The 20,323-nt window shown below is 42.6% G+C and overlaps 10 protein-coding genes across 10 annotated transcripts; 6 read left to right on the top strand and 4 right to left on the bottom strand.

Annotated features, from left to right (window-relative positions):
* Positions 1 to 88: 88 nt before the first annotated feature.
* FA14DRAFT_16430 (ENTH-domain-containing protein) lies at positions 89 to 1,685 on the top strand. Its single transcript, XM_025499875.1, has one exon. The coding sequence runs from the start codon at positions 185 to 187 to the stop codon at positions 1,565 to 1,567; it is 1,383 nt and encodes a 460-aa protein (XP_025357874.1). The 5' UTR covers positions 89 to 184; the 3' UTR covers positions 1,568 to 1,685.
* A 727-nt stretch (positions 1,686 to 2,412) lies between these two features.
* On the bottom strand, positions 2,413 to 2,661 carry FA14DRAFT_117809 (uncharacterized protein; the record flags this gene model as incomplete). The annotated part of the gene is made up of 1 exon (XM_025496253.1): positions 2,413 to 2,661. A coding segment is annotated over one exon (249 nt), but the record flags the coding sequence as incomplete, so codon positions are not given.
* Positions 2,662 to 5,776: 3,115 nt separating this feature from the next.
* FA14DRAFT_141966 (uncharacterized protein) lies at positions 5,777 to 6,545 on the top strand (the record flags this gene model as incomplete). The annotated part of the gene is made up of 4 exons (XM_025497154.1): positions 5,777 to 5,852; positions 5,895 to 6,193; positions 6,260 to 6,388; positions 6,454 to 6,545. The coding sequence occupies 4 exons, from the start codon at positions 5,777 to 5,779 to the stop codon at positions 6,478 to 6,480; spliced, it is 531 nt and encodes a 176-aa protein (XP_025357872.1). The 3' UTR covers positions 6,481 to 6,545.
* Positions 6,546 to 6,697: 152 nt separating this feature from the next.
* On the bottom strand, positions 6,698 to 8,474 carry FA14DRAFT_16406 (putative cell division control protein CDC3). Its single transcript, XM_025499857.1, has one exon. The coding sequence runs from the start codon at positions 8,333 to 8,335 to the stop codon at positions 7,064 to 7,066; it is 1,272 nt and encodes a 423-aa protein (XP_025357871.1). The 5' UTR covers positions 8,336 to 8,474; the 3' UTR covers positions 6,698 to 7,063.
* Positions 8,475 to 9,277: 803 nt separating this feature from the next.
* On the top strand, positions 9,278 to 10,042 carry FA14DRAFT_141961 (L domain-like protein; the record flags this gene model as incomplete). Its single annotated transcript, XM_025497153.1, has 1 exon — positions 9,278 to 10,042. The coding sequence occupies one exon, from the start codon at positions 9,278 to 9,280 to the stop codon at positions 10,040 to 10,042; it is 765 nt and encodes a 254-aa protein (XP_025357870.1).
* A 93-nt stretch (positions 10,043 to 10,135) lies between these two features.
* Positions 10,136 to 11,008, bottom strand: FA14DRAFT_119968 (Molybdopterin binding protein; the record flags this gene model as incomplete). The annotated part of the gene is made up of 1 exon (XM_025496383.1): positions 10,136 to 11,008. The coding sequence occupies one exon, from the start codon at positions 11,006 to 11,008 to the stop codon at positions 10,136 to 10,138; it is 873 nt and encodes a 290-aa protein (XP_025357869.1).
* A 326-nt stretch (positions 11,009 to 11,334) lies between these two features.
* Positions 11,335 to 12,874, top strand: FA14DRAFT_159564 (Clavaminate synthase-like protein). Its single transcript, XM_025498273.1, has one exon. It carries the CDS (start codon positions 11,359 to 11,361, stop codon positions 12,490 to 12,492), a length of 1,134 nt encoding a protein of 377 aa, XP_025357868.1. The 5' UTR covers positions 11,335 to 11,358; the 3' UTR covers positions 12,493 to 12,874.
* Positions 12,707 to 14,812, top strand: FA14DRAFT_163389 (gamma-glutamyltranspeptidase; the record flags this gene model as incomplete). The annotated part of the gene is made up of 2 exons (XM_025499817.1): positions 12,707 to 12,730; positions 13,055 to 14,812. The coding sequence occupies 2 exons, from the start codon at positions 12,707 to 12,709 to the stop codon at positions 14,810 to 14,812; spliced, it is 1,782 nt and encodes a 593-aa protein (XP_025357867.1).
* A 723-nt stretch (positions 14,813 to 15,535) lies between these two features.
* FA14DRAFT_117419 (uncharacterized protein) lies at positions 15,536 to 16,442 on the bottom strand (the record flags this gene model as incomplete). The annotated part of the gene is made up of 5 exons (XM_025496230.1): positions 15,536 to 15,655; positions 15,721 to 15,930; positions 16,048 to 16,111; positions 16,175 to 16,268; positions 16,331 to 16,442. The coding sequence occupies 5 exons, from the start codon at positions 16,440 to 16,442 to the stop codon at positions 15,536 to 15,538; spliced, it is 600 nt and encodes a 199-aa protein (XP_025357866.1).
* Positions 16,443 to 16,679: 237 nt separating this feature from the next.
* FA14DRAFT_176854 (uncharacterized protein) lies at positions 16,680 to 19,127 on the top strand (the record flags this gene model as incomplete). Its single annotated transcript, XM_025500698.1, has 1 exon — positions 16,680 to 19,127. The coding sequence occupies one exon, from the start codon at positions 16,680 to 16,682 to the stop codon at positions 19,125 to 19,127; it is 2,448 nt and encodes an 815-aa protein (XP_025357865.1).
* Positions 19,128 to 20,323: the final 1,196 nt, after the last annotated feature.

Genomic DNA, 20,323 nt, shown 5'->3' with positions numbered 1-20,323 from the left:
CTCTTCAAAGCATTTACAACTGATTGACAACGATCGACCTGTCCTGACCGGTGTGTCATACTGACCTCCTCTTGAACGCTATACGCATTCACTGGCCTGCAATTCTTAGCAAGGTTTCTTACGTTCAACCACCACCCCAGACATACAAGTAATTTACTCCGCCATTCCATATCAATCGACCATCATGGATTTCGAAGATATCGGCAACAAGCTTGCCAATTTGACGATGTACGATGTCAAACAATTCTATACAGCAGCCAAGAACTATGCTTTGAATGTTTCAGAAATCGAAGCCAAGGTAAACGAAGCAACAAATGATGATGCTTGGGGAGCATCATCTACTCTAATGCAAGAGATCGCATCAGCAACGAACAATTTTCAAGATTTCAATGAAATCATGCCTGCAATCTATCGTAACTTCATGGAACGTGAAGCGAGAGAATGGAGACAGATCTATAAAGCACTTCAATTGCTCGAATATATTATCAAGCATGGATCAGAACGTGTGGTAGATGATGCTCGATCACACCTTGGTACAATTAAGATTTTGCGCAACTTTCACTACATAGACGATGCTGGTAAAGATCAAGGAATCAACGTTCGTAATCGTGCAAAAGAGATTGCTGAGCTTTTATCTGACGTTGAAAGAATTCGTCTAGAAAGACGTAAGGCAAGACAAAATAAGAGCAAGTATCAAGGTGCTGGTAATTCAGACTTTGTCCCAGGAAGTGGAACGGGAAGATATGGTGGCTTTGGAAGTGATTCCTTCTACTCAGGAGGTGGTGGTGGGGGCTCAGGGGCTTACGGCGGTGGAAGTAGTAGCGCCGCTCGGGGCAGCGATGATTACGGTCGACGTAGCACGCAAAGGGACAGCTTTGAAGCGTATGATGCAGGAGATGACGAATACGCTGCTTCGAGTGCCACCAGACCTTCTGGTCGCTCTGGTAGATCGGGCGGTCGTAGTGGAGCCGCACCCGCACCTGTCAAAAAGGAAGAAAAGGTGGCCGATCTCTTCAGCTTTGATGATGATGAACCTGATCAAGCACCTGTTATTTCAACTTCTGCCGCCGCAAGTGTAAGCAAGCCAAGTACATCAGGTGATGGCTTTGATGACTTTGATGATTTCCAAGCTGCTCCTTCAGCGCCTGCACCTGCAAAGCAGACCAAACCTGTATCGAGTGGTTCCAACGTATTTGACTTTTTAGGAGATGATGCAGGTAGCTCGGCTCCAGTTGCTGCACCAAAAGTCAACGCTTCCTTTACAAGCCCTTCTGCAGGAGCACCATTACAGCCACAAAGGACGATTTCATCTTCCAGTGTATCAACAACTTCAAAGCCAGCCGGTAACGGATCCTCGACAGGAAAGACGAACGCATCGATCAACTTTGATGATTTATGGGCAACATCTTCCGGCAAATCGAATGCAAGCGGTAATACGACTGCAGGTAAAGGTAAAATGACAATGGCAGAGATGGCAGCACAAAAGAGTCAAAGTGCTGTTTGGGGTAATTCAACACCAAACAATAACGCTGGAAAGGCAAAAGATCCATTTGACTTCCTCTCATGAGCCGTTTTTATCTTTGTAATCGTTCTTGCGCAGTCAATGATTTTCTGCTTGAATGTGGAAATTAACGCTGCTGCAAATTGCAATTTATCAGTATACATGAGATGTAGAATGGTACACATGTTAGAAGCATTAAGAGGAAAGAGGAAAGAAGAAAACCGAGAGATAGGAAAAGTGGTAGTGGGCGAACTTTCGCAATAGTGTACAAGCACGCTCCTCAGGAGAGAGAGAGAGCGACCTCACTTTTTCCTACTCTGATATGATTGGTGAGATTGTTGATTAAGGTCTTGATATGGATTTTGCTGACCGGGCGGCGGGGGGATTGACCAATCATTATTTGTTGATATTAAAAAGGGGCTTGATTTCTGTTGAACGTTTGATTGGCTTGTGTTTTGAGTGCTGCCAGATGATCCTCCCGGTAAAGTAGTCCTGTGAGGTGCATGGAGCGAGACAGGCATCCAATTGGCAGGCAAGCCAGCAATTTGCGAACTAGATTCTGGATTAAGCTCAATGCTTTGAGGGTTTGTATCCTGCTGTGAGACCATCTCTGCATTCGATGGTACTTGAGGACGAGAGAGACGGTATTGCTGTTCGGCAAAGTTGATCTGCTGAAACTGTTGTGATTGCATTGGTTGATTTGATGAACCTGTTCTCGTGGCCGTCAATTGATCGTTTGCACTCCAATTATGTCTCTGATTTGAAGGGATATTTCCAGGTAAGCCAGGAACTGAAGGTTCCTGAGATTGTCTGCCTGTTTCATTGCTGAATTGTACCATTGACATAGCCGATGATGCAGATGGATTGGGAGAATTTGGATAAGTTGAAACGGTTGCCCTTCTTTGTCTTCGTGTTTCTGCAGCTTCCGAATAAATGCATTGAATCATCCTTCTTGCGCATTGTCTACAAGGCGTATTACCATCACAACGTAATTTACGCATTCGACAAAAATTACATGCTGCCGGTACTCTTCTATGGGTTATATTGCGATAAGGATTTGAGTTTGATAGGGACGATGATATGGGATTTGAACTCGTTCTTGGATAATTTGATAAACCACCACCGAGCGGATATTGAGGACGCGCAAAAGATTGATTCATTCCTGGCCTACTTTCATTACGTTGGAAGTGCAAGCTTTGCTCCTGTGACGGTGCAAGATTGTATGTCTGATTCGCGAATGCGAAGGGCATACCTGTCATCGAGCCAGCTGGAGGACCCGTAAAAGGAGAGCCTGTTCTTTGATTGTTTGCGCCATAGTCAATTTGACTTTGTGCAGGGAATTGAAAGGTGTTTCGATTAGAGGAAGAGATCTGTTGCTGTTGTTGTTGTTGTTGTTGCTGTGCTTGTTGTTCGGGCTGAAAAGATATTTGTTGTTGAGATTGCATAGATCCAACAGGCAACAATGTTGATCCGCTTATACTTCTTGACATTTCTCTTGCATGGAAAGCCGCCACTTCAACCGATGAAATCGTTAAAGGTTGTTGTAATAACATTTGTACTTGAGAATCACTCAAACTTCCACTTTCACCACCGTAATTATTCTCTGAAGCAGCACTGCTGCTTGCTCCTCCTGTTGGAATCATGAACGGTGACATGGCTACGGGTGATTTTGTAGGCTCAGAAATTGAAATGGATGCTGAGTGAGATCGGAAATTTGTTGTATCGGCTGAAGTTGCATATTCGTTTGGCTCAACAATATCGCCATAAGTAGATTGAAAAGGATCCCGTCCACTTTGAATTTCTGTTGTGATTAAATTATCGTTATTTATCGGTATAACAGACGAAGGCGAAGAAGCAAAAGATGGAAATTGAGTAGGTGTAAAACGTGATTGCAAGAATTGATCTTGATTATGCGGTATACTACCCGTCGTATAAAGAGGAGCAGCATTTGAGAATTGATCTGATTGTTGTACAGCAGCGATAGAATATTGATCGTTTTGACCAAATTGTTGAAATTCAGAAGGAGAAACACGCTGTCGCTGCTCGATCTGAAATTGTTCTTGCGATAAATTTTGACGATAATTGGTTGTATGGAATTGATTAGGATTAAAGTTGTCGTTAAATTGATTGGATCCTTGTTGATTATTTTGTGCCATCCTTTTGATCACCTAGTTCGAGCTTTCGAACTGTTTTGCCATCGTATCATTGCGAGGTTTAAGTTACGAACGAATATCGTTGTGGTCATATAATAGCCCTTGTTGGGATCTTGGCAATTTAAGCAAAGTTGACGTTTATTTATTTAAATTTCCGTGAGTGATAGATTTGCAACGGGCCACACTCGCTTAAGGGGAAACAGTATAGTGTATATATCTTGACGGGATGTTTAGTTTTCGGGTGAGGTTTTATTGAACAGGAGAATATATTACCACCCACAACATTCTTGTGTGTTTATCTCTTTTGTTGGATGGTGGAGTCGTGTGAAAAAGTGGGGACAAATGCAGTACCAATGTTCCGAAATTGAAGGATATACAAACATATGTAGATCAAATCAGCCTGCTTTTCTCGGAAGACAAGAGACTGATGAGTTGCAATTCCTTCCGATGTTCCTGTCTGCTGTGAACTGCTCTCGTTATTCTTCCTAAGAAAGCCCCTTGAATGAAAACGGCATGGTTCGACATTTCAAGACTGGAATCGTAAAATTGTTTTGAGCGGTTGTTAAACTGCCTAGGATCCGCATTTCCGAATTTGCGAAAAGGGAAGGAGGAAGCCGAAAAAGTGCAGATGCAATCAAAGTCACACAAGGTACACTTGGCATTTAGGCTCTTAAATGTGTATATGTACGATCATGCACGATTCACTTGTGCTTCTTCGTGGGATCGATGAGAATACAACATATGCATACAAAGCGTCAAAAGTGATGGAAAGATCCGCTAATAAGAACTAAAAAACAAGATGTTTTATCTTGTCTTTCGCTTTAATTAAATGCACTCTTACTTTATAGCTCAGCGTACATAATCTTATCCTTATCATCTGACACTGAAATTATGCCAAACAAATATATAAAAGTGAAACCTTATTCGGCTACTATTTCGTATTGTTATATTTATATCGTTATATATTTGATCTCTTACCGAAAATTGTGGCTGTTTGATAAAAATAAGCATAATCATTCGATATTCAAGTCAATTACATAGTCCGACAAGGGAAGTGATCACCGATTTCCTTTCTTTCAGAGCTGTCCATGTGCTCAAAACTAAGCGGAGATTCAATACCAACAGCCGATTTTAGGTTTTAAATAAATGCGCTGCAAAGTGAGCATGAGAAAAAAAAAAGGGTTGAGCAGATTATGGTACGAGAAATTAAGAATTCTAGAAAAGATGAACGAATTGACCCAATCATTTTTCATCTTGCATTTTGCATGTACCAAACAGTTTCCAATACTTCTCCTTCGCTAAAAAAACTGAATTTCATCGTACTACATACTTAGCGTTCCCGTCCTTTAATTAGACATTCAGCATCCTAGCGTGACGCTAAATGTGAGCCCATTCAGCCACTGAAGAAGTGTTGGCAATCTAGATTAAAAAGAAGGGTTTCTCTCTCTTTACGTCATTCACTTGACCCCTCTTGTCATTTAAGACAAACACTTCTGTCTCTTGTACCTCAATCAATGTCGATCATTATGGACATCATAAAAATGCACGCTGGCTGGCATAATGAGAAAAGTGGGGATAAAAAAAGTATAATTAAGAACGTCCTGCAGCAGCACCTGCACTGTCACTTGTATTGAACCCACACCACACACACAACCCAACCGCTCGCTTACTCTGAATCCCGTCTTTTGGACCCACATCGCCGGAAAAATAATCTGCAAAAGTTGTTTCTTTTAATGAATTTAGTAGAGATCTCATCGTTTTCCATCGATAAATATTCATGATTAGATAAAAGATCGTTTCTGTTAGTTCACTCTTTGGTTCTTTATGCATCATCGTACTTGCTATGATTATATAAGCACGCTTTGCATCTCTTTAAGGACGAATGGCCTTTATAGCGACCATGATCGGCTATGATGAAGGAAGGAAGGATGATGGCATTTGTTGCAATGACAGTCAGCGGATTGTATTCATATTTGACGCCCAAAATATATGCGGCGCCCTGTACGGCTGTAGGATTGTGCTGTGTGTGTGAAAGGTACACGTGTAACATTTGAATAGAGATTAAGCTTCTGGGGTATACACCACCAACCATCAGTCACCCATCACTATATCAAATCATAACATGTCTAGAAGACCTGGAGCAGGAGTGAATGATCGACATACACTTCTTTCATCAGCTGCTTATCCATCTTCATATCGTAATGGACAGGCTGGACCAAGTACGGTAGGAGGTGGTGGAGGTATTGGAAGTGGATTTCGTAACGTATCCACATTCGAACAACCATATGGGGATACATCTGATCCTTATGCAGAATACGATGTTCATAAAGGAGCTCCAAAGAAAGAACCTGGAGCTTTGGGTGCATCGGATGTAGGAAGAGGATTTTCTAATCTGTTTGGATTACGTACTGCCGAACAATTGGAAGAACAAAATGATGAACATTTAGAAGGATTAAGTGCGAAAGTTCGAATTTTAAAAGATATCACTGTAGGAATCGGAAATGAAGTTAGAGATTCTACCAAAGATTTGGATTCATTGGTATGTATATCGTAAGAGATGAAAGTCCCACAAATATGCTTACCTCTTTCTCATCTCTTCTTCCAGGGAGAAGCTTTCAGCAATAGTTCTGCATTTCTAGGAAATACGTTTAACCGAATGAAACATATGGCTTCACGTCAAGGTAGCTGGCATTGCAATATGTTCTTGTTCGTCCTTTTCATCATTTGGATCTTCGTAAGTCTTGACAGCGAGCCGAGTAACGAGGGCTAAAATTAACTCACATTTCCTCTTTTTCGCAGGTCATATTGTGGTGGTGGCGACGTTAACTCAGCTCGACATCCAGTAAAAATTCATTGTACAGTATTGCATCTTCTTACACAAAAAACACATTGAACAATCTCACATTCTTTCTCCTTGTGTGATCGTCACTTTTCTTTTATTCGTACGAGTGATATTCATATTGTCAGAATCGGAAACTGAAAGGCATAAGCCGTACACATGCGGATGTGGTAATGCACGTTGAAATCACATCATGCAAATCATTACTGATCTTTTGTATGAAGATGAAATCAAGTGCATTAAAGTGGTGGGGATGGAAAAGAAGAATTGAGAAAGTAAAAGATGAAAGAAAGAAAAGGGAGGTAAAGTCGTAAAAGAATCGAAAGTGACGTTGATATCGAATGGAGTGGATAAGTGCCTCTCAGCCACTAAAGTAAGGTATTTGGATGCGGCCTTCGATGATGAGTGAAGATTTGACCGGAAATCATGCACGGTGATTACTCATAAGAAAGTAAGAAAGTTGACAAGAAGACCTTGAGATCGAAAGCGAAGGAAGAGAGAGAGAGAGAGAAAAAAAGGCCGCAAAACTGCAGCTGCTATACAAGAGAGATGAAATAAAGATAATAACATCTAGTTGCGCAGAGAGAATCCCTTTCTTGACTTTCCTTGGCTGTATGCGTTTGCCTTTTCGGGTGTTAATGGTCTTCCGTTTTCTAGCCGTCTCTTCTTGTCTTCCAATTCCAGCCTTTGCTTGTCCAATTGATCTCTCATTTCGCGGTGACGAGCATAAAGTTCTTCTTCGCTCTGTTTCAATTTGGCTTCCTTTTCGGCAACCTTTTGTTGGAAGACGAGCTTCATCTCGTTTTCCATCTTTTGTAGCTTGGCTTCGTGTAATGCTCTTTCTTCTGCCATCTTTGCTGCTGGGTTCACTTCTTTGAACACAGAGTGATCTTGTGTAACTCCCATTCCGACCAACTTTTCGCTACGGTATCTTTCATAAAGGTTGTCATGGGTGTGCTCTTTCAATTCTTCCATATGCGAGCGGATCAACATTTGACGCAATTTGACAAAGTCACAGTGATCCTCATTGTCCACTTCAATCACACCCCATGGGTATGCTCGGCCTCTCACACGCCTTCCGTCAGGAGTGTCAATTTCTGTGTCAGATCCGACAACAGCAAATGGAATCTTGCGGACAATCTCTTCATTTTCAGCAATAGTTTCTTCGTCTTCGTTCTCGTAAACGGGAGCATGGAAGATTTGGATTTGGTGGTGTGTGATATCGGCCAAGATACGAGCCTTGAATTGTACGATTTCTTCGTCAGTCATTGTATCAGATTTTGCGATAACAGGAATTAGGTTGACCTTTTGATGCAATCTACGCATGAATTCGATATCGATTGGACGAAGAGCGTGACCTGTGGGTTGGACAAAGTACAAGCATGCATGAACACGGTTGTCGACCAATTTAGCACGGTTCACACGATTCTCTTGTTCCAAGTATGCATCGAATCTTGACTCGATATTGTCCACGATTGGCTTCCAGCTATCGTCATTGTTTACAAAATCACCGAAACCGGGTGTATCGACGACGGTCAAACGAAGGCGGACACCATTTTCGACGATATCTGCGCTGATACTTTCGATTGCAACTGTTTTTGATCGTTCTTGAGATGGAGGTGGAACTTCTTTCTTTGGGTAAAGACGAGTGTTGAACAAAGTGTTGATCAAAGTTGATTTACCTAAACCGGATTCTCCCACAACCATACAAGTGAATGTGAAACCTTTACGAACACTTTTGCGATGAACTTGATTGGGCAAATTGGCAAAACCAACGTAGCCCATCAATTTCTTCCGTGCCAGACTGGCAGGTGGAACTCCGTTTGATGCGGTGGTTGCCATTTTGTCGATATGAGAAAAAGGTATCAAAATCCGAAAAGGGAGATAGGGTTAGAGCAAGAAGGCGAATCCGAATTCGATTCCGATCTGCTATACTCTACGTCGAATGAAGAATAATCAAATTTGCCGTTGAAAGGTGTTGGGCTGAACCTTTGTTCAAGATGGCTTTTGATTGATAATGATGTTCCTTTTGACAGAGACGGATGATGAGGAAGCGAATGTCAATGCAGCATTCAAAGTCATTTTGGCTTTGCTTCTTTGCTCACACACACACACACACCTATAATGCGCACACGCTACCCTCTCTCTTTTTTGCCTTGTGCTCGAGCACATGAACGGTCTTGGAAGAATTGACTAGTGCCCGGTGCACCACTAAAGGGGGGAAACACAACCATTTTACCACGTAGCAAGCATTTGCACTCTTTCTATATTCAAGCGTGCGCCGCGCCCGCACAAACACAGTGTGAGAGCGGGTGCACAAAATGCATATAAAATTCAATTTTAACGCTAAAAAGCCCTTCTTTTAACTTTATTGCTGGCTGGCTGGCTGGCTAAATGATATGGCTCGCTGGCCCTAAAGATTAAAGCAGAGGCTGGAATTAGCGCGGTGCCGACAAAAGAGAAGGATTGCGTAGAGGTGTGACAATAGACGGTAAAAAGCGGACCGTCTATGGGACACAATGACAGAGGTATTCAAAATATACAAATGAATGTTAGATCGATTGACATTCGTACCAAATGAGCAAAAGACATACCCAACCAGAAGATCATGAACACAATCACGTGTTAGTCTCAATTCATGCAGCTTTTCAGGCTAGAAGAATGAATGACACATACGCGTAGGCTGTGTCTATCCTAAAACGCGCTCTTAGTTTTTTGCTTAAAGCTTGAATCTCCACCCAGCTTAGTGATCATCACCATCTCCTACTCTACTTCTTTGAGACGATGAAGCTTACGCCTGAACTGATCAGTCGAAGTGAAACATCTCTCAACACTCTAAAAGATAGACAACTCGATCTACGAGGTCACAAGATTCCAGCGATTGAAAATTTAGGTGTGACAAGGGATCAAAATGATACGATCGATTTGACAGATAACGATATTCGTACGTTAACTAACTTTCCAAACTTATTCCGTTTGCACACCTTGATATTATCCAATAATCTCGTCAATCGGATAGACAAAAGGTTAGCCAACTCACTTCCTAACCTCAACACGTTGGTCTTAACAAACAATGCCCTCGCCGAATTGAGCGCTTTGACGCATTTAGGTAGATTTCCAAAGTTGGAATTTTTGACCTTGATGGGCAATCCGGTCACACGAAAGCAGCACTATCGGGAGTTCGTCGTTTGGAGATGTAAATCACTACGAGTTTTGGACTTTCAACGTGTGAAGCAGGCAGAGCGAGCAAGGGCGAAATCTTTAATGGAAACTGAAGACGGAAGGCCTACATCCTTGGCTGTTTCCCTCTCCGAATCTTTGGCTGGTAAGGATGGAGGGATTGCCACCAACGGAGTCGGTGAAAAACCTTCAAGCGGTAGAACTGGCACTTTCGAAGTTGGTTCGGTTGGAGTCAACGGAGGTGGATCAGCTGGAAGAAGGATGACAGCGGATGAAAGGAAAGCTCTAGAGGAGGCGATCGAGAACAGCACGAGCCTAGAAGAGATTAAAAGATTGGAGGATCGTCTAAGACTAGGTTACACCATCTAGAGAGGTGCTAAAATGCTACCCTGTACTATCAGCAACGTGTACTTTTACTGCATGTATTATCATATCTAATCGATTCAACTGTATATCACATAATTAATCTTTACGGGAAGATGCTTCGCCGATCTTTCCTTGAGCGACCAATTTTCCATCCACTCGCTTTTCCACTTCTTCTGCCAATTCCTTCAGTCTATCGAGATTTGTTCCGATCAATGAAACATCAACGCCTTCTCCAAAGTTAGGATAGGAACCAACTTTAATATCTTCTGGTTTGCATTTATCCGTTAATTCGACCAAAAAGGGAGAAATGTTACTCTCTGGCTTCTTGGTATGGATCAATAGTCTGTAAGGTCTTGGTCTGTTTGGATCAATGGGCACATATGGCTCTAGCCCATCCAAAAGAGCTTCAAAGAGACGAGGAATTCCGGGTAAAATACAAAGTCTTCCATGCATTCTTACAACCGGCACCCATAATTGTGTTGTAGGGAAGATGATCTCTGCATCACGACCGGGAAACAAAGCCATTCGCTTACGTGCAGTGATCATATCTTCTGTCACTTCTCCTTGTCCTGCATCACGTCTGCGTGCTTTTAGGTTTTCTTCCATCCTTCGAAGTGTTTCATCGTGATATTTCAGTGGTTCGGCGTCGAATGCTTTTGCGATTGATTCATACGTGATATCATCTGGAGTCGGTCCAATACCACCACTTGTGATGACCAAATCGTACTTTGAGGTCAGCCTCTTTGCAGCTTCAACGATATCGCCAACATCATCCGGAATAACTTCAATCCTTCCTAGATCAATACCCAAATTGAAGCACCATTTAGCGAAATAATTTGAATTTGAATCACGAGTCTTTCCGTTCAATACTTCATCACCAATGATAATACAAGCTGCATTTTTGACAAAATTTCCCTCTCCTAGCGGATTCGAGCCAATTGGCGATTTTTCAAAAGTAGGTAAATCCATCAAGAATTTTGATGAATGAAAGTTTGATCGTTGAACTTTTGACAAAGAGGGTGAGAGATGGGATGTGATTGATGATAAACGCAAATTTGTTGTTGTTGATTTAAACGTTGATCGAGCGGTTTGTTGTAATCTGACAGGATTCATGGATAATGTTCAAAGACAATAATCCTCCTAAACGTTGTAATGGTTTCTAAGAAAGGAGTTGTTGGATTGCTTTTGCTCGCCTTAATCTTACGTACGCCAAATCAAAGTGGAGAGTTTGACAGGGCGCTAGTGCTGCAAATGTGCGCGGACCAAATGTAAAATCTTCTTCAGCTCACGATCCTCAACCATCCAGCGTAGATGTACCTATGGATCAAGGTACTACCTCTTCACGTCTTACGATAGAGAAGTTGGACAAGCTGTGCAGTTATGACGAATTTCTAGATCAATATTTGATACCCAATAAACCATGCATCTTACCATTCGAGCTGGTGAAAGAATGGCCAGCATTCAAGGAATGGCTGCCTGCATTAGATGGTAATGATGATCGAGAGGCTGATGACTTTCTCGATCCCGCCTTTGCCATTCTTGCAACACGTTATGGCAACCATGAGGTTCCAATAGTGATCGAGAACTTAAGGGAAGAGGAAGACTCTGAGGACCGTTTCGAGAGACAGGAAGTGCATTTATCACAAGCTGTAGCAATGATGGCAGAAGCTAAAAAGACAGGCAATGCACGCATATACATCAAAGATTGGCATATGATAAGACAAGAAAGAATGCTGAGATCTGACACGAATGAGCCATACACTACACCGTCTCTTTTTGCTGATGATTGGATGAACAACGTCAAATCCGAAGCAGATGATGATTTTAGGTTTTGCTATGCAGGTTCTGCTGGTACACGAACAGTGATTCATCGAGATGTGTATACATCTTATAGTTGGTCTACCAATATCGTCGGTAAGAAGATTTGGAGACTATTCCCTCCAACAGCCAAAACGCATTTACGTCAATTTCCTCAAAATGCCAACTCTGAATTAGCAAGAGGTGTAGAGGAAATGGAGAAGCATAGAACAGCGGGCAAGCTGAAAGCCATCTCAACAGGAGGCGTAGGATGGCCAGAATGGAAGAAAGCGATGGATCAATGTCATGAAGTAGTACAGGAAAGCGGGGAAACAATCTTTGTTCCAAGTGATTGGCATCATGAAGTGATCAATTTGACGGATTGTATCAGTTTAAATCATAATTGGTGCAACTCATGCAATATCAAGAGTATGTACAAGTCCATGTGTGAAGAAGTTGAAAAGACAGAAGAAGCAATCTCGGATGTTCGTCAAATGATGCAAGAATCGGATCCACTCAAATGGCAAATCGAATGGACGGAAACTGTGCAAAGGATTGTCGCTGCAAACGCTGGATGGGCTTGGGAAGGTTTTTGGGATATGGTTTTGCAGAATCTCGAGAATCCACCATGTGAAGTGAGTACTATAAAGAGTTAATGATGCAACGGATTTACTGACACTGTCTCAATACTGATATAGGAAGTGCTTCGTCCCAAAGAAGAATGGGTGAAGATGCAATTAAGACCTTGCATACTAGATTTCGTGAATCGAAACGATTTTCCGTTTCTGTGCGATTCGATCAAATGTAATCCTATATTGTACAATTTGTAGGTCGAATAGAAATGAGTGTCATTCTCAACCATATGCTCAGATGCACTTTATAGTCATTGAAAAGGTGAATTTGCAATATGATGCCCTATTCCGATCCGGCCGAATGAACAAGCAACTATATCCGATCAACGCCGGTCAAAGAAAGCGGGGAAGACTCGTTGAGCGCCAAGCCGTTGCATGAATGAATGAGGGGGAGAATCCCACTCAACGCGGGGGCAAATGCATGAGCAGCTCAACGGTCAACAGCATTCTTACTCTTTATCAGTGGGACCTTGATTCGGCTAAACAGTCATTCTTATGGACAACTTCTTCTTCTTTCTCAACTTTCATCCCATCCCTCTTCTTATCCTTAAAGATGTCTACTGGTTCAAACTTGAACTTCGACAAGCTTAGACCGGGACAAACGCCATTTGGTGTTGGACCATTTGCTTCCCGTCGTTCAACAGTGATGGGAACAAAAGGTATTGCATCATCTTCAAATCCATTAGCAAGTGCGGCAGGAATCAAGATTCTTGAACAAGGAGGAAATGCGGCAGATGCAGCAATTGCAGTTGCAGCAGCTTTGAACGTAACTGAACCATGTTCTACTGGAATTGGAGGTGATGCATTTTGCTTGTTTTGGAATGCAAAAGATAAAACTGTTAAAGGTTTGAACGGTTCGGGTAGATCACCTGGAAAGCTAACTTTGGAAAGCTTGAAAAAGCAAGGCCTGAAACAAATCCCGCTCACAAGTGTACATTCAGTTACCGTACCTGGAACGGCAGCAAGTTGGGTTGATACTCGTGAGAGGTTTGGATCGGGTAAATTAACATTGAGTCAAATTTTAGCACCTGCGATTTCCTTGGCAGAAGATGGTTTCCCGGTTCATGAATTCACAGGACAAGCTTGGACAGGATCAGAAGAAAAGCTTAAAACGTCTTCGCCCAATGGTGGTGAAATGCTCTTGCCAAACGGAAAAGCACCAAAAGCAGGAGATATCATGCGTTTACCCAATCTGGCCAAAACTTTCCGTACGTTAGCAGAAGGAGGCAAAGAAGCTTTTTATCGTGGTAGAATTGCAGAAGCAATTGTGGAAGTATGCAAATCTTTGGGCGGTTGTATGAAATTGGATGACCTTGAACATCATTTAAGCGTTGGTACGGAGCCTATTGAACCGATCTCTTACGAATATGGAGCATCAAAAGAAGGCGCAGGTGATGCTGTAACACTTCATGAATGCCCTCCTAATGGACAAGGATTAGTTGCTTTGATCGCATTGGGCATCCTTGATGCTCTTCAAAGGGATGGCAAAGTTCCCGATTTGACAAAGCTGGAACATAATTCGCCAGAATACCTTCATGCTCTCATCGAAGCATTACGATTCGGATTTGCAGATGCTCATCAATACATCGCCGATCCACATTACGGTGGTTCCGATCGTGTGAAAGGGTTATTGAGTCGCTCTTATCTGGATGAAAGGGCAAAATTATACAACCCATCAAAACAAGTTGAAATCGAGCATGGAAATCCTCCTTATTCAAGTGACACAGTGTACATGACATGTTCTGATTCAGAAGGAAACGCATGTTCATTCATTCAGTCAAATTATGCCGGTTTTGGATCTTGCATCATTCCAAAAGGATGTGGTTTCACTTTGGCAAATCGTTGTTGTACATTTAGGTTCGAAGAGAATTATCCAAACAGCGTTGGACCACGCAAGAGACCTTACAATACCATCATTCCCGCCATGGCAACCAAACGTGGACAAGATGGTAAACCAGAACTATTCCTTTCTTATGGTGTGATGGGAGGATTTATGCAACCACAAGGACATGTTCAAGTTTTGTTGAACCTCCTACGTGGTTACACACCTCAAGCCGCAATTGATGCTCCTAGATTTTGCATTGGAGCAGGTACACCTGATCAAGGCGCAATGGATTCAACCGTTTATATGGAAAACGGAATTGATGAAAAGACGATTGAAGAATTAAACAAGAAAGGTCATCTTGCCAAACCTGCAAAGACATGGAACGAACGTGTTGTCTTTGGACGTGGTCAAATTATTGCTCGCATCAAAACTGACGTTCACCATTCCACCGATAAAGGATGGGCTTGGGCTGCAGGATCCGATCCAAGAGCTGATGGTTGCGCTATTGCACAAATTTGATCACCTTTCAGCAACAACAAATGCAGTCACATAATCTCCATCATGTGTGATGCTTAAATGCAATCGAGGCCCATCGCTCTCTTGATATTTTTCCCACTCTTCTTCCAATTCTTTCGTATACCGTAATATGGGCCGCCTTGTGCCTTCTATATAAGTCAAAAATGCGTCATGCCAATTCAATTGACGAGGATGTGAAACGCTAGAGATTGCTTTGAATGCTGCTTCCTTTACTGCCCATCTGTAGAATAAGTCAAGGAGGGAGTGTCAGTCATGCAAAAAGTGTCCATTTTGATCCAACTTACACTTTTGCTAATTGTTGTATCTGCTTATCGCTGATCTGCTCGTTCTTGTCCACTTTATATGATGACCATGTCTCTAGCTCTTTATCATGCATTATTCTTCTGGCAAGCTGTTGTGCCGCCTGAAGCTGCGCTCCTTGCAAACCATTTATTGATGAGGATGAAGATATCCGCTTTGCTTGTCGTGCGATCAAGGACCTCAGTCTCGGAACGAATATCATATCCACACCTACTCCAACAACAGCTAAAGATGCTAAAGCAGGCTTCGTATTTGTACTATTCTGTCCTCGTTGAGAACTATGGCGAGAGGATCGGAAAGAGATTCAGCGTATATTCTTTCTCAAATCGGCACGCATGGCTATAAATAAACATCATTATCATTACATGCTTACAAAGACTCTATCTCTTGCCGATTAAAAGATACCTACTTTGTTTTCTTGTCTAAAGCTTCTTGCGCTTTTGCTTTTGCTTCCGCAATTTGTTGTTCAACGAAATCGAATGCATAATCTACTGCATGTTCTACCGGATGATCGAACATGAAGGGCTGATAAAGAGAAGAGAAGAATGTTAGCACATCTTACGTGATAAACATCTTCTAGTCATACTCACCAAAGCGGGAACAGCTGCCAAACCGGCAATCGTTGGTCCGGATCCTCGAATGCGTGCATTAGCAGAACGTGCAAAGAGAGGAGCAGAATAACGAACGATACTATGAATCGTAAAAGCGGGCAAAGCCATACTTGCCAGACTTTGAAAAACAGCTCTACGTGCAACGACCAAGCCGACATGCATACCTTCACTTGCTTCAAGAGGGTTATACTTGATCACATTTGGAAGTGCATTTTCATCTTTACTCGTCAAATTGTTTTCCATTTGACGCTTTCGTAATTCAACCTTTTGGCCTGGCGATAATGCATCTACTGTCTTTTCCGCAACAGATGGAAGTGTACCTTGTCTCTCCTTGTGTGCCAAGTATCCTGCATATCCACAATCACCCAAACTGGCAATGAAATAGGAATATAAGCTATTGACTGATAGATTACTTCACTCTTCTGCCACTCACATGTATGCCCATGATATTCCATATGCAGATCGAACAATCAAAGGATTGGTCAAAGGTCTGAATGCCTCTCCAATATCGGATGAATATGCGATATCTGTAAAGCAAAGAAGATGTCAAATGCATATCCTCACCTAACCTGAATCATATTCTACTCACATCTACTTGAAGCAGTGATTAGTGTACGTAATCGCATAGCAAAAGCCGCATAACGAGATGGACCTTCTTCTATGGCAGCCTGAAGTTCATCCGGTTTCTCTAGGCCTGACATTTTGATGGAGGAGATAGGTTGTGGTTGTAAGTATAATGTAGTACATTCTGTTGATGCCCAAAGCACTTCCATGGACCAAAAAAGTGCCTTAACGGGAGACGGAATACTAAACGCGTGCTTATCTCCTTGGCCTGCTTTAATTTTTAGAAGAAGTTCCTTTGTTCTCGGAAAAACATAATCGTTTGCTTTTAACCATCCCTTTATACGATCTTGAAAAAGAACAATGTTGACTCAGATATGAAAGGTATAACGTCCATAGCAAGAGGTATGGCTGCTTCGACTTCATGTCAGCGCTTGCCTGCTTTGATCGATATATCGGTCAGACCTTCCTTGCAAACGGCAAAACTTTCGCCAATCGTCTGTTCGCCATATCCGAGTAGATCACCTTGGATTGCACGACAGAGCAGTACTTCAACAAGTACGATTGGGTCATTAAATCAAGAAAGTATCGTGACACAGCCACAATCAGAAAGAGCGGCTGAAAGCAGGGTGTTGTTCACCTCTGGAAGAAGGAAGCTAGGTAGAAATGCCGACTTTAAAGAATTGAAGGATATCAGCGAGGGAACGACATTAGCTCTGCTCAGAGTTTTGGGTATATTGGATACGGAGAGCTATAGCCAAACCGGTAGAGCCCTACAACATACGCAAGAAGTCATTCAGAGAAGGTATCCAGATCTGAACTCTCGTCAGGTAAACTTGCAAGCAATTTTGGTCCATTTACTTCGTACGTCATCAAGGATTGGCAATAGAGTCTCACCGGAGGAGTTGATACGCATACATTGGAGCTTGGTGAAGGATCCGAATTCAATACTTGAGAAGCTTGTGAAAAGTGTCCCATCAATGGAGGATATTTCAAAGATTACCCTACAAAAGATACCCATGTGCCAAGAAAGTTTGCAAACATTCAAAACCTTACTCAAACATACACGCAAACACAATAGAACGAGATTGTTCAATATCATTAGAAATTATGCACGTCGTTTCTATTTTGGAACTGATTCACACTTGTTACAATCATCAAAAGAGAGGATGAAGCGACAGGCAGAGATGGAACAGGTGGATGTGATGGTTCAATCTTTGATGCTCTCTTCTTCTGCCAAGCGAGCATTTCATCACAATTTGACAAACAGAGGCGGATTGGCTCGAAAAGGCAGAATGAGATCAACAAGCTCTCCCCAAAGCATCTTCAAGTCCCATAATGATATCCACGTCATGTCTAAAATATTACGTACACGTTATGGAGCACTGAAGCCAAAAAGAGTTCAAAGTTCGCAGGATGTTGATTCGAAGATTGAATATCGTCTATCCAGACATGCTGCTGATTCAGCACATCCACCGCTACATCACAGTCGCAGGACGAGAAAGGTGAATCGTCTCATTCAAAGAGCTATGTCAGGTGGACAGATGCCAAGACTACGACCTACTACTTCTATGCTTGCCCCTTCCACTGAACTTTATGAAGAAAAAGGCTCAAGAGATAATGCCTCACAAACGCTGCTCAAGAGCGTCGAAAAGACATTTCCATCATTCCTGAAGAAGAACAAGGAGAGCGAAGCAGCGATGAGAGCAATAGACGAGGCAATGCCGACTTTACAGGAAAGGGCGGCAAAGATGGATGTTATCGATCGTGAAGTTCGAGCATGGCGTGAGAATGTACGTCTTTGGCATTTGAGAAGGGCAAATGTGACGAAGAATCTGATAAGAGTGGCTACTGAATCTTCAAACGATTCAAATGTGCCTGACCCTCAATCTCAAGAATGCAAACCTCCTCCTTTGTTACCGACTTGGCTCTTTTCGGCAGCTTTGCAAGCACACGTTGAAACGGGTAGACCACGTATGGCAAATCATATTGTTCAACTTTATTTACAGATGCTCTATCAGAATAGAGATGTGAAAAGTGAACAATTGGTTCACATTTTACCCGTCAGTCCGTCCATCGTTCGAGCTATAACAAATCCTTTACATCCGCCACGTTCAGAAATGGTTCTGAATGCTCTTTTGCGTGTTCAGCTTATGAGCGGAATGACGGATGCTTGGGAAGCGATGTTGAGCGTAATCGAGAAATGGTGCAGCGGAGGAGAAGGATTTGCGGATAAAGTTCGAAAAGCATGTGGTATGAAATCAGTTGAAGAATCCAACATTCTGGATGCACATCGAAACCTTCGCCCGCACCAAGATACAGGTATGGCTTGCCTTCATCCAAACGAAACAAGTATCCTGCTCGTGTTGGAAGCTTTAGGCACACGTCATGGAAGAAAAGCCAAAGCCAAAGCTGTGGTGAAGGAAGCGCTTTTGCGATGGGGACCTGAAGATATGATACCTGATTCTCTCCAACCAATTCTTGAAAGTTCACCAAGGGGTCATAATTCCACGTTTACTCCAACTACACGCACCTTTCGAGCCCTTTTGCGAATCGCATTTGGCTACAACAAAGACCGGGCATATAACAATGCCGTTCTGCAGCTATTTGATGAATGGCTTGAATGTATCAACCTCAAAGCCCTCTCTTCTGGGTATGAGACAAGTGTGTCCCAAGTCAAGTCATTGATGTTCCACCGTGTTGCCTACGAAGCACATAGAGAACAATCGAGATGGAAAAAGGTCATCAAAAAATGTTTACGTGAACGTCAAATCACAGAAGAACAAGCAAACGAAGTTCTTGCAAAGAGCTCGTTTAAATTCTGATTCATCTTCCATATGATAATTGATGTTATACACATGATGGAACTGGGAGTGAAACTTTACAACGTCCGTGATTTGGGTGAAGCAAAGCTAATCACGTGTGTTCGTTGTGCTCTCCGTCATACCCGAGTGAGGAGTGTGAAGTGAAAGCATGGAAAGGAGGGCAGAGGAAAGACAAATGTTGATGTCAAGTGTGCCATTTCTTCTGTTGTGCCACTTGTTTGAATGCTATGTCATGATCCGATCTTGAGCGACGTACGAGATGATCATTCATGAATCTCGAAAGGTTTTATCCGGTCGGCTTTTGAATGCGGATGAGAAGAGGCCACCAACAGTCTCTTCTTATTCCGCCGTCATCATTTTCTCCTCATTCCACCGTCATCATCCTATTCACATTTTACAGTCATCACCCTCTTCTCACTCCTCCCTCTTCTCCCTTTAGGTGTTTATGTTTAGAGGAGGGTCTTTGGAAAATTGCGAAACGAGAAGTTCTGGCTCATCTTACTCTCGTTACGCCAACAAGTCGGACAGGATAGACGCTTCATTGATGAAGTGTATTTGATCTGTCATCCAAACAGGTATGCGCTCAAGACCGATGCTTCTTCGACTGCCAGTGATCGCTTACAAGAGCACCGTGAATGCGGGTGTAGAGTCATCCTCGAATAAAGAAAATTTTACCCGACTTGATCGACCTTACTTCAACCCAACATATAACGAGGAACTTCTTCGGCAATGTTGAACGGAGGAGAAGCAGTCAGAAAGTGTGAAGTGGGAGCAAGAATCAAGAGGGCAGAAGAAAGACAAATGTTGATGTCAAGTGTGCCATTTCTTCTGTTGAAACTACTCCGCTGACTCGAGATGAATTCTGTGTGGCATCTGGAGCAGTCTCTTGATGAATTCTGTGTGGTATTTTGTGTTGAATCTTAAGACTTGCATCATTTCTTTTGTTGAGACTTGCACTATTTCTCCTATTAAGACTGCTGCGCTGACTCTTGACGAACTCTGTTTGGTATCTGGAGCAGTCTCTTGATGGATTCCGTGTGGTATTTTGTGTTGAGTCTTGCACCACTTCCGTCTGTTGAGACTGCTCCGCTGACTCTTGAAGAATTCTGTGTGGAATCTTGCGTTAAGTCTTGCACTTCCACCTTCCTCCCCTCCTTCTGTCCTTCCTCCTTCTCAGGACCGTTAGTCTGGATCCA

The sequence above is a fragment of the Meira miltonrushii genome, assembly GCF_003144205.1.
Source record: "Meira miltonrushii strain MCA 3882 unplaced genomic scaffold FA14scaffold_1, whole genome shotgun sequence".
NCBI lineage: Eukaryota > Fungi > Basidiomycota > Exobasidiomycetes > Exobasidiales > Brachybasidiaceae > Meira > Meira miltonrushii.
The sequence above is the reverse complement of the archived record's forward strand: the minus strand, read 5'-3'. Positions and strand labels throughout refer to the sequence as shown.

Bases quoted from the DNA above. Each gene is read 5' to 3' on its own strand.
- FA14DRAFT_16430 (XM_025499875.1), top strand. From the start codon at position 185: ATGGATTTCGAAGATATCGGCAACAAGCTTGCCAATTTGACGATGTAC.
- FA14DRAFT_16406 (XM_025499857.1), bottom strand. From the start codon at position 8,335: ATGGCAACCACCGCATCAAACGGAGTTCCACCTGCCAGTCTGGCACGG.
- FA14DRAFT_159564 (XM_025498273.1), top strand. From the start codon at position 11,359: ATGGATCAAGGTACTACCTCTTCACGTCTTACGATAGAGAAGTTGGAC.